Raw genomic sequence first — 16557 nt, 5'->3', positions numbered from 1 at the left:
TGTTTGGGACTGGATGAAGCGTCGTCTCATGCGGTCTGCACGTCCAGCATGAACGCTGGTCCAACTTAGGTGCCAGGTGGAAATGGCATGGCAAGCCGATCCAAAAGACTACATCCAGCATCTCTACGCCCGTCTCCATGGGAGAATAGCAGCCTGCATTGCTGCGAAAGGTGGATATACTCTGTACTAGTGCCGACATTGTGCATGCTCTGTTGCCTGTGTCTATGTGCCTGTGGTTCTGTCAGTGTGATCATGTGATGTATCTGACCCCAGGAATGTGTCAATAAAGTTTCCCCTTCCTGGGACAATGAATTCACGGTGTTCTTATTTCAATTTCCAGGAGTGTAGATACGAAGCCCACACCTGCTACAGTAGTACAAGTTTATATGCCAACAAGCTCTGCAGATGACGAAGAAAGTGAAGAAATGTATGATGAGATAAAAGAAATTATTCAGGTAGTGAAGGGAGACGAAAATTTAATAGTCATGGGTGACTGGAATTCGGTAGTAGGAAAAGGGAGACAAGGAAACGTAATAGGTGAATATGGATTGGGGCTAAGAAATGAAAGAGGAAGCCACCTGGTAGAATTTTGCACAGAGCACAACTTAATCATAGGTAACACTTGGTTCAAGAATCATAAAAGAAGGCTGTATACAAGGAAGAAGCCTGGAGATACTGACAAGTTTCAGATAGATTATATAATGGTAAGACAGAGATTTAGGAACCAGGTTTTAAATTGTAAGACATTTCCAGGGGCAGATGTGGAATCTGACCACAATCTATTGGTTATGACCTGTAGGTTAAAACTGAAGAAACTGCAAAAAGGTGGGAATTTAAGGAGATGGGACCTGGACAAACTGAAAGAACCAGAGGTTGTACAGAGTTTCAGGGAGAGCATAAGAGAACAATTGACAGGAATTGGGGAAAGAAATACACTAGAAGAAGAGTGGGTGAGGGATGAAGTAGTGAAGGCAGCAGAGGATGAAGTAGGTAAAAAGATGAGGGCTAGTAGAAATCCTTGGGTAACAGAAGAAATATTGAATTTAATTGATAAAAAGAGAAAATATAAAAATGCCGTAAATGAAGCAGGCAAAAACGAATATAAACGTCTCAAAAATGAGATTGACAGGAAGTGCAAAATGGCTAAGCAGGGATGGCTAGAGGACAAATGTAAGGATGTAGAGGCTTATCTCACTACGGTAAGATAGATACTGCCTACAGGAAAATTAAAGAGACCTTTGGTTGAAAAGAGAACCACTTGTATGAACATCAAGAGCTCTGATGGAAACCCAGTTCTAAGCAAAGAAGGGAAAGCAGAAAGGTGGAAGGAGTATATAGAGGGTCTATACAACGGCGATGTACTTGAGGACAATATTATGGAAATGGAAGAGGATGTAGATGAAGATACAATGGGAGATACGATACTGCGTGAAGAGTTTGACAGAGCACTGAAAGACCTGAGTCAAAACAAGGCCCCCGGAGTAGACAACATTCCATTGGAACTACTGACGGCCTTGGGAGAGCCAGTCCTGACAAAACTCTACCATCTGGTGAGCAAGATGTATGAGACAGGCAAAATACCCTCAGACTTCCAGAAGAATATAATAATTCCAATCCCAAAGAAAGCAGGTGTTGATAGATGTGAAAATTACCGAACTATCAGTTTAATAAGTCACAGCTGCAAAATACTAATGCGAATTCTTTACAGACGAATGGAGAAACTAGTAGAAGCCGACCTCGGGGAAGATCAGTTTGGATTCCATAGAAATGTTGGAACACGCGAGGCAATACTGACCCTATGACTTATCTTAGAAAATAGATTAAGGAAGGGCAAACCTACTTTTCTAGCATTTGTAGACTTAGAGAAAGCTTTTGACAATGTTGACTGGAATACTCTCTTTCGAATTATAAACGTGGCAGGGGTAAAATACAGGGAGCGAAAGGCTATTTACAATTTGTACAGAAACCAGATGGCAGTTATGAGAGTCGAGGGACCAGAAAGGGAAGCAGTGGTTGGGAAGGGAGTGAGACAGGGTTGTAGCCTCTCCCCGATGTTATTCAATCTGTATATTGAGCAAGCAATAAAGGAAACAAAAGAAAAGTTCGGATTAGGTATTAAAATACATGGAGAAGAAATAAAAACTTGGAGGTTCGTCGATAACATTGTAATTCTGTCAGAAACAGCAATGGACTTGGAAGAGCAGTGAAACAGAATGGACAGTGTCTTGAAAGGAAAGTATAAGATGAACATTAACAAAAGCAAAACAAGGATAATTGAATGTAGTCGAATTAAGTTGGGTGATGATGAGGGAATTAGATTAGGAAACGAGACACTTAAAGTAGTAAAGGAGTTTTGCTATTTGGGGAGCAAATTAACTGATGATGGTCGAAGTAGAGAGGATATAAAATGTAGACTGGCAATGGCAAGGAAAGCGTGTCTGAAGAAGAGAAATTTGTTAACATCGAGTATAGATTTAAGTGTCAGGAAGTCATTTCTGAAAGTATTTGTAATGGAGTGTAGCTATGTATGGAAATTAAACATGGACGATAACTAGTTTGGACAAGAAGAGAATAGGAGCTTTCGAAATGTGGTGCTACAGAAGAATGCTGAAGATTAGATGGGTAGATCACATAACTTATGAGGAAGTATCGAATAGGATTGGGGAGAAGAGAAGTTTGTGGCACAACTCGACTAGAAGAAGGGATGGGTTGGTAGCACATGTTCTGAGGCCTCAAGGGATCACCAATTTAGTATTGGAGGGCAGCGTCGAGGGTGGAAATCTTAGAGGGAGACCAAGGGATGAATACACTAAGCAGATTCAGAAGGCTGTAGGTTGCAGTAGGTACTGGGAGATGATGAAGCTTGCACAGGATAGAGTAGCATGGAGAGCTGAATCAAACCAGTCTCAGGACTGAAGACAACAACAACAACAACAACAACAACAACATCCCTCTGGAGGAACGCAAATAACTTCCTATATCAACACCAAGCTGAATAATTGCTTTCGTAAGAGCCAACGTGTTACTGACTTACTCAATTTGAGAAACTACACTACTGGCCATTAAAATTGCTACACCATGAAGAAGACGTGCTACAGACGGGAAATTTGACCAACAGAAAGAAGATGCTATGATATGCCAATGATTAGCTTTTCAGAGCATTCACATAAGGTTGGCACTGGTTGCGACACCTACAACATGCTCACATGAGAAAGTTTCCAACCATTTTCTCATACACAAACGTTGTTGTGATGCCTCCGTGTAAGTAGGAGAAATGCATACCATCACATTCTTGACTTTGATAAAGGTCAGATTGTAGCCTATCGCAATTGCGGTTTATCGTATCGCGTCATTGCTGCTCGCTTTAGTAGAGGTCCAATGGCTCTTAGCAGAATATGGAAACAGTGGGTTCAGGAGGGTGATACGGAACGCCGTGCTCGATCCCAATGGCTTCGTATCACTAGCAGTTGAGATGACAGGCATCTTATCCGCATGGCTGTAACGGATCGTGCAGCCACGTCTCCATCCCTGAGTCAACAGATGGAGACGTTTGCAAGACAACAACCATCTGCACGAACAGTTCGACGACGTTTGCAGCAGCATGGGCTATCAGCTCAGAGACCATGGCTGCTGTTACCCTTGACACTGCATCACAGACAGGAGCGCCTGCGATGGTGTACTCAACGACGAACATGGGTGCACGAATGGCAAAACGTTATTTTTTCGGATGAATCCAGGTTGTGTTTATATCATCATGATGGTCGCATCCATGTTTGGCGACATCGTGGTGAAAGCACATTGGAAGCGTGTATTCGTTATGGGGTGCCATTGGTTACACTTTTCGGTCACCTCTTGTTCGCACTGACGGCACTTTGAAGAGTGGATGTTACATTTGAGATGTGTTATGACCCGTGGCTCTACCCTTCATTCGATCCCTGCGAAACCCTACATTTCAGCAGGGTAGTGCATGTTGCAGGTCCTGTACGGGCCTTTCTGGATACAGAAAATATTCGACTGCTGCCCTGGGCAGCATATTCTCCAGATATCTAACCAACTGAAAACGTCTGGTCAATGGTGGCCGAGTAACTGGCTCGTCACAATACGCCAGTCACTACTCATTATGAACTGTATCGTGCTGAAGCTGCATGGGCAGCTGTAGCTGTACACCCCATCCAAGCTCTATTTGACTTAATGCCAAGGTGTATTGAGGCCTTTATTATGGACAGAGGTGGTTGTTCTGGGTACTGATTTCTCAAGATCTATGCATCCTAAATGCGTGAAAATGTAATCACATATCAGTTCTAGTATAATATATTTGTCCAATGAATACTAATTGATCATCTTCATTTCTTCTTTGTGTAAGAATTTTAATGGCCAGTAGTGTATTTCTCTTCTCTTGAATAAATCATCCAATTGTTCTGAAATTGTAATCATTTGTCTGCACATGTATACCATATCTACTGATTTCTTTCCCGCTCAGATAATTGAGTAATTCCTTCATGGTCTCGCCCCCCCCCCCCCTTTTCTTTGTCTTGGAGTGTACATTCTGTATCCGAAGGCACCTAAAAATTCAATCCTGTAGCCATCAGTATAATAATAAAATTATGATAGTAATAATGTTGTCAGTGCCTAATGTGACGAACCCAATCATTATTGCAGCACCGGCAGTGAGCGCACCTTGTTGTAGCCTTTGTACTCGACCCAGCCGCGGCGCTGCAGCAGCTCGACCGTGTGCGGCATGGTGCGGAAGAGGCTGAGCCGCGACATGGAGTCTATGCCGAGCAGCAGGACGCTGATGCCCGGGGCTGCCTGCTCCTGCTGCGCGTCCACGCGCCTGCGCACAGCTTCCGTCTCGGCGACCACGACGTGCGCGTTCACCATCACCTTGCCGCACTTCACCAGCAGGAACTCCTCATCAGGCAGCAACCGTGCCTCCCCATTCTCGATGGGCTTGCACTCCGAGAGGCTGCACAGAAAGGCAATCGGTCTATCATCATCTCAGCATAAAACACTTTCTCATCAGAATAATCAACTATGTGGTGCCTGCCTTCTTGTGTGGGATCTGATTTTTAGCGAGGCAGCTAGGAATCAGCATGGGTTTCGAAAAAGACTGTCGTGTGAAACCCAGCTGGCGCTATTCGTCCACGAGACTCCGAGGGCCATAGACACAGGTTCACAGGTAGATGCCGTGTTTCTTGACTTCCGCAAGGCGTTCGATACAGTTCCCCACAGTCGTTTAATGAACAAAGTAAGAGCATATGGACTATCAGACCAATTGTGTGATTGGATTGAAGAGTTCCTAGATAACAGAACGCATCATGTCATTCTCAATGGAGAGAAGTCTTGAGAAGTAAGAGTGATTTCAGGTGTGCCGTAGGGAAGTGTCGTAGGACCGTTGCTATTCACAATATATATAAATGACTTTGTGGATGACATCGGAAGTTCACTGAGGCTTTTTGCAGATGATGCGGTGGTGTATCGAGAGGTTGCAACAATGGGAAATTGTACTGAAATGCACGAGGATCTGCAGCGAATTGACGCATGGTGCATGGAATGGCAATTGAATCTCAATGTAGACAAGTGTAATGTGCTGCGAATACATAAAAAGATAGATCCCTTATCATTTAGCTACAAAATAGCAGGTCAGCAACTGGAAGCAGTTAATGCCATAAATTATCTGGGAGTACGCATTAGGAGTGATTTAAAATGGAATGATCATATAAAGTTGATCGTTGGTAAAGCAGATGCCAGACTAAGATTCATTGGACGAATCCTAAGGAAATGAAATCCGAAAACAAATGAAGTACATTACAGTACGCTTGTTCCCCCACTGCTTGAATACTGCTCAGCAGTGTGGGATCCGTACCAGATAGGGTTGCTAGAAGAGATAGAGAAGATCCAACGGAGACCAACGCGCTTCGTTTCAGGATCATTTAGTAATCGCGAAAGCGTTACGGAGATGATAGATAAACTCCAGTGGAAGACTCTTCAGGAGAGACGCTCAGTAGCTCGGTACAGGCTTTTGTTGAAGTTTCGAGAACATACCTTCACCGAAGAGTCAAGCAGTATATTGCTCCCTCCTATGTGTATCTCGCGAAAACGCCATGAGGATAAAATCAGACACATTAGAGCCCACACAGAGGCATACCGACAATCCTTTCCACGAACAATACGGGACTGGAGTAGAAGGGAGAACCGATAGAGATACTCAAGGTACCCTCCGACACACACCGTCAGGTGGCTTGCGGAGTATGGATGTAGATATTTCTCCACAGAAATCCTTAAGAAGGGGCCATAATGCCATCATCATCATCATCCATCAACGTTCCCTCCTTGATGCCCTGCCGTCCCCACTCGAGTGGAATGTTTCCACTATGGAAGACTTACTGCGGCGAGACATCGAGTCCTGTAGCCCGCATCAAGCTGCGAAACGAAATTTGTAATACTTTTCTTTTTCTTCAGTTGAGGGTAAAAATACACATGGCAGGTGACTCACTATCTCCAACTGGGCCAACATCTGGCCGAAAGAAAAAAGGGGTACTGAAAACAGCTTGTTATTCTTACGTTTTGGCTCCAAAACAGTATCCTTTTGCATCACACCGTCTAATCTAAGATTCAAGATTCATGAGTGAGCTCTTTCTACCTACCACGTTGCGCTCACCAACAGGGAATGTTAAAAGGCAGTGCGGTATGGGAAATTCTGTATTGTATTCAGGAGATACTTCTTCCCAAGTCAGCTTTAGCCAGAACACTGATATTTATTTTTGGGTATTAGTATACTCTTGCCACAGCATGGGGTAACAGTACGCATAATTACTTTTGACGGAAGCTTTTATTACTCCTCAAATAATAAATGGGTGGCACAGAAACATTTACACAATGTTACCAAGATGTCAAACTAGGTGTTGCATGTGTATTTCATACAATATTGCTGCACGTTTTTTTAGAAAATATTTGTAGTTGTTGTCTTCAGTCCTGAGATTGGTTTGATTCAGCTCTCCGCGCTACTCTATCCTGTGCAATCTTCATCACCCAGTACTTACTGCAACATACATCCTTCTGAATCTGCTTAGTGTATTCATCTCTTGGTCTCCCTCTAAGATTTTTACCCTCCACGCTGCCCTCCAATGCAAAATTGGTGATCCCTTGATGCCTTAGAACATGTCCTACCAAACGGTCCCTTCTTCTAGTCAAATTGTGCCACTAACTCCTCTTCTCCCCTATTCTATTCTATACCTTCTCATTAGTTACGTGATGTACCCACATAATCTTCAGCATTCTTCATAGCACCACATTTAGAAAGCTTCTATTCTCTTCTTGTCCAAACTATTTATCGTCCATGTTTAATTTCCATACATGGCTACACTCCATTACAAATACTTTCAGAAACGACTTCCTGACACTTAAATCTATACTCGATGTTAACAAATTTCTCTTCTTCAGAAACGCTTTCCTTGCCAATGCCAGTCTGCATTTTATATCCCCTCTACTTCGACAGTCATCAGTTATTTTGCTCCCCAAATAGCAAAACTCGTTCACTACTTTGAGTGTCTCGTTTCCTAATGTAATTCCCTCATCATCACCCAACTTAATTCGACTACATTCAATTATCCTTGTTTTGCTTTTGTTAATGTTCATCTTATACTTTCCTTTCAAGACCCTGTCCATTCTGTTGAACTGCTCTTCCAAGTCCGTTGCTGTCACTGACAGAATTACAATGTTATCGGCGAACCTCAAAGTTTTTATTTCTTCTCCATGTATTTTAATACCTACTCCGAACTTTTCTTTTGTTTCCTTTATTGTTTGCTCAATGTACAGATTGAATAACATCGGGGATAGGCTACAACTCTGTCTCACTCCCTTCCCAACCACTGCTCGTATTTTTTGCCGTGGCCTTGATCTGCACGCTGTTAGCAGTTTATGGCAGTCCTCGTGGGAAAATTGCTGCAATTGGCCAAACGCCGCCACGTGCAGAATACTTAATTCTGACTGATAATCTGTGAGAAAAGCGATGAACTCCCTCCGAAAAGATGTTGAGATAATGACTGCAGATGCATGAGAATATAAAGCATAGCCACGATAAGAGGTTCAGCCAATTCAATTAGGAAACTCAATTTTACGCTACAAAACTGTCTTCTGCCATCTTAAAATTCAGTTCAGTGCCGCTACCGGATTGCTCACTGTAGGGGCCGCTGCCTTGAAAGATCGCCCGTAGACTGTTAACTCTGCTGTCAGAGAATTGATCGTGTCACCGTTGCATGTCACTGCCAAACCCTGGCGCTACACGTTACAAAGCCGCACGGGAGAAAGTTTGTTGGAAGATATTTGTCTCAGTATTCCAGCAGCGCACTCGTCCAAAAGCCAGTATCATTTGATGAAGATGAAAAATAAATCCACACATCTGGAGACTCCGAATCCGATGCGCTATGCCGACAAAAAGTACGTTTACACATGTCCATAATGACTGATGTTCCCACTAATTACCTCTCATGCCGTGGAAAAAAGGAATTGAAAATCTGGCTCCTCAATTTCAAATAATTCAAGGTGGTTTGAATACATTAATATCGAGCGCTGTCCAAATGAAGGGACTTCACTATTGGCATTTCGTGCCTTCATTTAATAACGACACTACAGGTGAGCTCCCGGTCGAAGTTAGTGTGGTATCACTTGCCCCATGACAAGCTCTTCATATTGTGTTCAGGACACTCTGTTCAATCACGTTATTAACACCACCAGCTTTATGTGAACGCTATCTTGATTTAAACGCTAAAGTGCGTCGTTTATCACGTGACAGGCGGAGTGATTTCTCGCTTCAGGTATTTCACATGAATAGCAAGCTGTCTGCAAACATTTAGACTACTGCTGTCGTGAGTAAAGCGATGTAGAGAAGCGGATTGTCTAGGCAATCAGCATTTCTGATGTGTCGTTTGTTATCATGTGAGTATGAGGGTGGGGATGGGAGCAATACAGAGTAAAATGCCTTCTAAAGGGGAAAATAATCCACGTCGAAGGCGTGTCTGGAGAAGTCACGGATAGCGGTGGGATACCACCTTGACTGTCGCCCACACTGACCGACAACCAATAGTGATGGTCTGTGGTGCAATTTCTTCATGACCCTCCTGCTAGTCATCGGCCGTACCGTTACAGCAGTGCCGTACGTCGACGATATTCTACGCTCCGTTTTGGTGGCCCTTGATGGCATGTCATCCTGAACTTCTTGTTGTTGTGGTCTTCAGTCCTGAGACTGGTTTGATGCAGCTCTCCATGCTACCCTATCCTGTACAAGCTGCTTCATCTCCCAGTACCTACCGCTACCTACATCCTATTGAATCTGCTTAGTGTATTCATCTCTTGGTCTCCCTCTACGATTTTTACCTTCCACGCTGCCCTCCAATACTAAATTGGTGATCCCTTGATGCCCCAGAACATGTCCTACCAACTCATCCCTTCTTCAGTCAAGTTGTGCCACAAAATTCTCTTTTCTGTTCAATATCTCCTTATCAGTTATGTGATCTACCCATCTAATCTTCAGCATTCTTCTGTAGCACCACGTTTCGAAAGCTTCTATTCTCTTCTTGTCAAAATTATTTATCGTCCACGTTTCACTTCCATACATGCCTGCACTCCATACAAATACTTTTAGAAACGACTTCCTGACAAATCTATACTCTATGTTCACAAATTTCTCTTCTTCAGAAACGCTTTCCTTTCCATTGCCAGTCTACATTTTATATCTTCTCTACTTCGACCATTATCAGTTACATTTCAGAAAGATAATGCCGCCCTCACACGGCGAGAGTTTGTACTGCTTGTCTTAGCACTTGACAAACCCTACCTTGGCCAGCGAGATCGCTGGATCTTACCCAAATTGAGAAACTTAGGGGCATTACGTGCAGGGCCCTCTAATCAACTCTGAATTTTGATGTTCTACGCGCCAGTTGGACAGAAATTGGCACCGTATCTCTCATGATGACATGTAACAACTATCAATCGGTGCCAAGCCCTATAACTGCTTGCATAAGGGCCAGTGCTGGACTAACGTGTTATTGACTTGATCAATTTGGGAAACTCTCTCTTGAATAAATAATCCAAATTTTCTGAAGTTGTAATCATTTGTTTGCCTTTGCATGTACATCACCTCTACGATTTCCGTCTCTTTCGGATAGTGCCTTGGTGGCGCGTCTTTTTTGTGTTAGAGTGTATAAGCCACTGATTTTGGGGCCTAAAGTAGAGGTTTGTCGTATAGTGGGACAAATAGATGAGATTGCTGGTGAAAAACACAGCAAGCCAAAAAACTATTTTAATACCATGAACAATTTCAGCCTATCATGCCTATCTTCGGATACTTTTTAAAAGCTTTATTTTAATCGTATTATCGGTAACGCAATGAAGCGTTGAAACAAGTAGCGACAAAATAAAATCATAAGGATGGCTGTAGGTGTGTGTTTATTTTTTGTCACGATAGTAAACGGCCTTCGTCCCAGAAACCTCTTGCGAAAAGGATGGACAAACAGAAAAAAGTAAATTTGTTGATTTTAATAATACTACTTTCATCCGCCAATAGTTTTAGCTTCTTCGCGTTTGGGAATAACAAATTTGTCTTATTACAGATACATTTAACGAACTGTATCAAGAAATATTTTGTTTCAGATCTGTCTCCAATATCTGACTTGGTCGGGACAAAAAACCGACAGCATTGCTTTAAAAGTGGCTGATTCCGGAGGAAATATAGAATATACTTAATACGTAAGAGAGATGCAAGCTCCATCAAATTTTTCAGTTTCTCATGCAAATACCGTGTACAGAATGAAACTCACTCTGGAATGGAGAATGCGCTGGTATGAAACTTTCTGGTAGATTAAAATTATGTGCTGGACCGAGACTCGAACTCGGGAGCTTTGCCTTTTGCATGCACGTGTTCTACTGACTGAGCTGCACATGCACCACTTCCGACCCGTTCTCACAGCTTCACTTCCGCCAGTAGTTCGTCTCCTACCTTGCCGGGGAAGGGTCCCGAGTTCGAGTTTGGGCCGGGCACACAGTTATAATCAGCCAGGAATTTTAAACTTACATGTAGGTAAACAAAGATCCTAATCCCAGCGGTTGGTTGGTTAATTTGGGGGGAGAGGACCAAACAGCAAGGTCATTGGTCCCATTGGATTAGGGAGGGATGTGGGAGTCGGCCTTGCCCTTTCGAAGGAACCATCCCGGCATTTACCTGAAGCGATTTGTGGAAATCGAGAAAGCTTAAATAAGGCTGGCTGGACGCGGGTTTGAACCGTCGTTCTCCCGAATGCGAGTCCAGTGTGCTAACCACAGCGCCACTTCGCTCGGCACAAATTTACGAAAGAGGAAATAAATGACCGCCGAGGACAAGAAGTATCTCCTACCCGCGAAAAGCCAGACTCAAAGGGAGAAGGCATTTGCAGAATTCAACATGCAGTGTGTGGAGAGAAATGAGAAGGGCACTGATTGTAGATTTATTGCTATCGAGCGTGGGTATGACTGAGGACATTCTGCCGCTCTATTTGTACCGCATAAAAATTAAAAATAAAAAGCTAAATAACTTTTATTTGTAATAAATATTTCATGGTACTAAGCAATTCTGTTGCGGATGTATAATTCGAAAATGAGAAGTTTGAGATTTGTCGGAAAAGCCACATTATTTGAGACTAGTGCCGTTGGGGACATAAGTTGCTTTTTAATATAACTTTATGCTGTTAAATTTATTACATTTTGTAAGTTTTTGAAAATCGTGTGAACCTTTTAACAAATACTGCTTATATCAAACTAGACTAGCGCCCGCTGCTTCGCTCTGGTGGATTGTATGATCTGCATAGTTTCTTATTGTATTTATTTAATCTAATCGCAAGAAACCGCAACATCATTTAACCTTTTCACACTAATTAAGGGCATAAAAGCAAGGTCTTTTCCCAACGTACACCTGACCAAAAAGCGATTCTGGTAACCGGAGGTGTCTGACGCCTTTATTAATTTTTATGCCTTTTGAGTTCTTGTGGTGATATTTCTACAGAAACTTTCATCCATAACACATATTTCTTTATGCGTCAAACATCTATTTAACATAAGGAAATATTTTCAAAAAATTTCATCCTCTATGGGATTGAATTTCCATAATCAATTTTTTTTTATTTCTGACCAAGAAGCCAAATACCAATTTTCATAGATGTAGCTCTAAAATGCTTTAGTAGTGGCTTATAACATGACTTATTTAAAAAATTCACCCATTTTTTTTCTCCTTAGTGATTAAACTTTCAGAAATGCTGAAGCACGTGTTTGTTTACTTGTGACCGAGAAACCAAATAATAATATTTGTAGTTCTAGCTTCAAATTGCTTTTATAGTGACATTTTCAAAAAGCCTTTCATTCCGTACTTCACCCCTTTAGGGGTGGACTTTCGAAAAATTCCTTCTTAAACGATTCCTACAGTATAAGAACAAAACCCTTCTCCAAATTTCAAGTTTCTATCCTTGGTGGAAAGCGTTTCTGAAGAAGAGAAATTTGTTAACATCGAGTATAGATATAAGTGTCAGGAAGTCGTTTCTGAAAGTATTTATATGGAGTGTAGCCATGTATGGAAGTGAAACATGGACAATAAATAGTTTGGACAAGAAGAGAATAGAAGCTTTCGAAATGTGGTGCTACAGAAGAATGTTTAAGATTAGGTGGGTAGATCACATAACTAATGAGGAGGTATTGAGTAGGATTCGGGAGAAGAAAAGTTTGTGGCACAACTTGACTACAAGAAGGGATCGGTTGGTAGAACATGTCCTGAGGCATCAAGGGATCACAAATTTAGCATTGGAGGGTAGCGTGGAGGGTAAAAATCGTAGAGGGAGACGAAGGGATGAATACACTAAGCAGATTCAGAAGGATGTAGGCTGCAGTAGGTACTGGGAAATGAAGGAGCTTGCACAGGATAGATTAGCATGGAGAGCCATATCAAACCAGTCTCAGGACTGAAGCCAACAACAACAACAACATCTTTGGTGGTTTGGGCTGGACGATGATGCATGTCAGTTAGGAAATTTCCTTTTACATACAGAGATTCTTCTTCTATTTGTTGCTGTGGGCCTATCGCAGGTAAGAGATTTGATGACTCTTAACCCGAAGTTATCACCTAAAAAATATGCCAGGGCTGCTTCCAAATGGTTCACTGTTTTTACTTTAAAGGGGAAATACGACAGCGTGTGAAGGGATGCAGTTACCGTTTGAGAACACTAGCTCTTGATAAGAATTGAGGAATTATATAATTTTCCGTAGTGTGCAAAAACATTATGAATAATTTTGGCATGAAAATTACTGCAAAAACGACAAATTTTCTTTCGGTTAACTTTATCCCGAAATTTATGGAATTGAGAAGAAAGTTGCATATCCTTAATCTTATTGCATAGTTTTCTGTTGCACTGATGGCTTTCTTGAAAGGCTTGCACGAGATTTGTATGTATCGCTTTCTATAAATTGTAGAACACGTACAAACTGACATATTTAATCTGGAATGAGGCCGGATTTTTGTGCCGTCATTTAGAAATTTTCTTTTAGTCAAAATGTTGTATCAACCTTCACTGTGGCAAAAACTCGTCTTCTTCCTACTACTGAGGAACCACAATTGAGCCTTGTATCGGGCTCGTATATGTAGAGGTTTGACCTCTAATTATCTGTATCTATGATTCTAATCGAGGAAGAAGTGCGATGCCGCCCCGTAGGTCGAATGTTGAAGTACTCAGAGTGCCAGGGGCCGCCTGGCTATTAAGGAACTTGCTGGTTTCAATTTCATCCCGTGCGCCGCCAGTGAATCAACGAGGTAAGCTTATTACATTTAGAAGTATGAGAAGAAAATCTTTGAACATCATTTTCTACGTTTTAAATTTTTCTCCCCCTTGGTCAACTCTTCAAAAGATTTTGCGAAGCATTTTACACTGGTGTCACTGAAAAATTCAGATGTGTGCCACCCCAAGATAGCCTACAAAGCCGTGACTTTGCCCTTCGTTTTATGACATTAATGGAAATGGGCGACATGTTGTCAGGGAATAGTCAGTTTTTCTTATTACAGAGGGCACCTAACCCTCTGAACCGTACACGCTGAGCCACCGTGCCGGCACCACTCAGCTACCGTGGGAGGGACACCGATAATGGCTAGAAAGAAGTTGTTCTAAATGTTTTTCAGAACATCACAGAGAAAAATCAGCTTTGGAGTTTTTCAAGAAATATTACGTAATAAATACTGCGTTTGATGTTTCAGATATATTCGTGGCGTGACCGGTCGTATCGTAGATTGATAATGGGAGGTTATGTGGCCGGAGGTTCGCAACCCGTTATGGTTTACAATTTTTTGTTCGGTTTGAATACTTCCATCATTTAAATTTGAAATTTATCAAATGTGTGTTAATTAACTCAAACTTAATTCTCATTTTTAAAGAAAAATGTACGTTTTCTAGTTTCTAATTACATGCTGCACACAGAGTTCTGGTTTCATTGTAAATAAGTATTCTTACTTTACATATTATAAACAGTTTAAGATTTTTAAGTTAAGAAAACATTACACAATGTTTTTGGAAAAAATTAAAAATCAAATACTCTTTGTCTGAATATGCCCATTGTTTTATAGGACAGATGTGGTCTTAGACGAGCCAGAGTGATAAAGTCGCAGAAAAGGGGAAACAGTTTTCACGGCGTGGAGCACACTGTACAAATGATGCATTTTTACAGTTGTCACTAAAACATTACACTCTGAACGCAACAGAATTTATCTGAGGCCAAGTTAATGGATTTGTCGCGAGAAAGAACACGACATTTTAGCTCCCAAACTTACTGGAACTAATACACTAAGCTTTGTGTGACGTCAATGCCGAACGACGGCGAAACCCAAAAAGCAGGTCGTTAAAGAGTAAAAGGAAATGTCTTTTTGGTGGCTTGGGATTCTGTTGCTGATCGCCTCGTTATCAACGTAGCAGTACTGAACTGTACCGCTTTCCTCAGAGTCCCATATGAAAGAAGTTCAGAAATTACCAGACGAGTGGCTGTAATATCTTAAGTGGCTTCAATATTTAAATACATGATGAAATCCCAGCGCTGTGCTCTTACGCCGCACGCAACTCGCGCAGGAAAACTAACCTCGTCAAAGTCAGGAATTTTCGTCACTCTCGCTTTTAATTACAGTATTGTGTTAGCTAAGATCGAGAGCATTTTATGTTTTCCATCAGCTCACCTAAGAAGCGTATCGCCTGAGTTTGACCATTAAATTACATTCAAGCTATATTGTTCGCCTCTCGTCTCTTCATACGTCTTTACTACGACTGTTAACATTACTGCAGGTTACTTGGACCCGGTGGCTGGCCAATATTTCCCCAGTTAAATGCGCCGGTAAAGCTGTTACCCAGTATTGTCGCTGGGCCGATGTACGCGTAACGCACATCATAAAATGTATCCTCATTATCGCACTTGACTGTATTCGAGGCAGTTTGCTTCTACTCCACGTGAACCGAAATCCAATGAGGTTCCAGCAAACACGGAAGAATACATAGTGTAATGTTTACATGTGGTTTATTCTTACTATGAACGCAGTATAGCTAGGGAGTCTGACGATATAACGTGACAGCTGAACAGAATTTTGCACGATATCCGTGAGAAGAACACTTAAGGACTTTTATCAACCAATGTGTTAGACCAACGCATTACTGACTTCAATTTGTGAAGCCCTCTCTCTTGAATAAATTACCCAGTTTTTCTGAAATTGTAATTTGTCTTTCTGTAAATGTACACCAAATCTACTCATTTGCGCCCCCCCCCCCCCCCCCCAATAAAAAAATTGAGATGTGAGACGCTCATTCTTTTATTGTTACTCCCCATGGCCACAAATTGTGCGCGATACATTGGTATTTTTTACTATTACTTTAAAGTTGGTAGTTTATACTAAAGCTTTTCTCGGTCTAGTCCTTTCAGTCCAGCTCTCCGCTATCCCACCTTTCAGCGATAACATTGCCGTATCTAAGTAGATTAAACAAAATTGCATTCGGCCATGCCCCCCTCTATCTTGCTACAGACTGTACGTGGCGGCTGTGGCTTTGGCCACGCCTTAGGGTGCAGCAGAATTTGCAGCCGAGGAGGTGGTGAGCGGGGGTTTCGCGTCGCCGTGAACTCTCAGTCGCCACACTAACTGCTATGAAAGTCGTTATCTGACAGTTAGAAACACACTAGCGCCCCAAGCGTAGAGAAAGCCAGCCGTAAGATTAACATTTGTTTTTAATTACTTTTCTACTTATTACATTCCAAGCATCAATAAATTATGTAGAGAAATGAATGATCATGAACTAATTGTAAAAAAAGAGCCTAAGTTCATTGACTCAGTGATATAATCTACAATATGTTCTTAAAGAAATACTTTCGAATTTTGTGTATACCGGCAGCTTATTCTGTACAAACGCTAGAAAACAGAACGACAGTATTTTATGCACGAGAAGCATCTTTTTCAGCTGCTTTCTGTTTCGCCTTCTTGCACTATGATAATTTCTAAATTCTGCTTTCTATAGTACGAGT

General features: G+C 41.8%; 1 protein-coding gene across 3 annotated transcripts in view; it reads right to left on the bottom strand.

Annotated features, from left to right (window-relative positions):
* LOC126280853 (uncharacterized) overlaps positions 1–16557 on the bottom strand; it is a 326522-nt gene that overhangs the window by 16991 nt on the left and 292974 nt on the right. For all 3 annotated transcript variants that reach the window (XM_049979799.1, XM_049979798.1, XM_049979801.1), the window contains exon 4: positions 4678–4966. In XM_049979799.1, the coding sequence (XP_049835756.1) occupies positions 4678–4966 (289 nt within the window). The remainder of the gene's footprint in view (positions 1–4677; positions 4967–16557) is intronic.

This window comes from Schistocerca gregaria, chromosome 1, assembly GCF_023897955.1.
Source record: "Schistocerca gregaria isolate iqSchGreg1 chromosome 1, iqSchGreg1.2, whole genome shotgun sequence".
NCBI classification, from domain to species: domain Eukaryota; kingdom Metazoa; phylum Arthropoda; class Insecta; order Orthoptera; family Acrididae; genus Schistocerca; species Schistocerca gregaria.
Note: the sequence above shows the minus strand (reverse complement) of the source record. Positions and strands in the feature narration are given on the sequence as shown.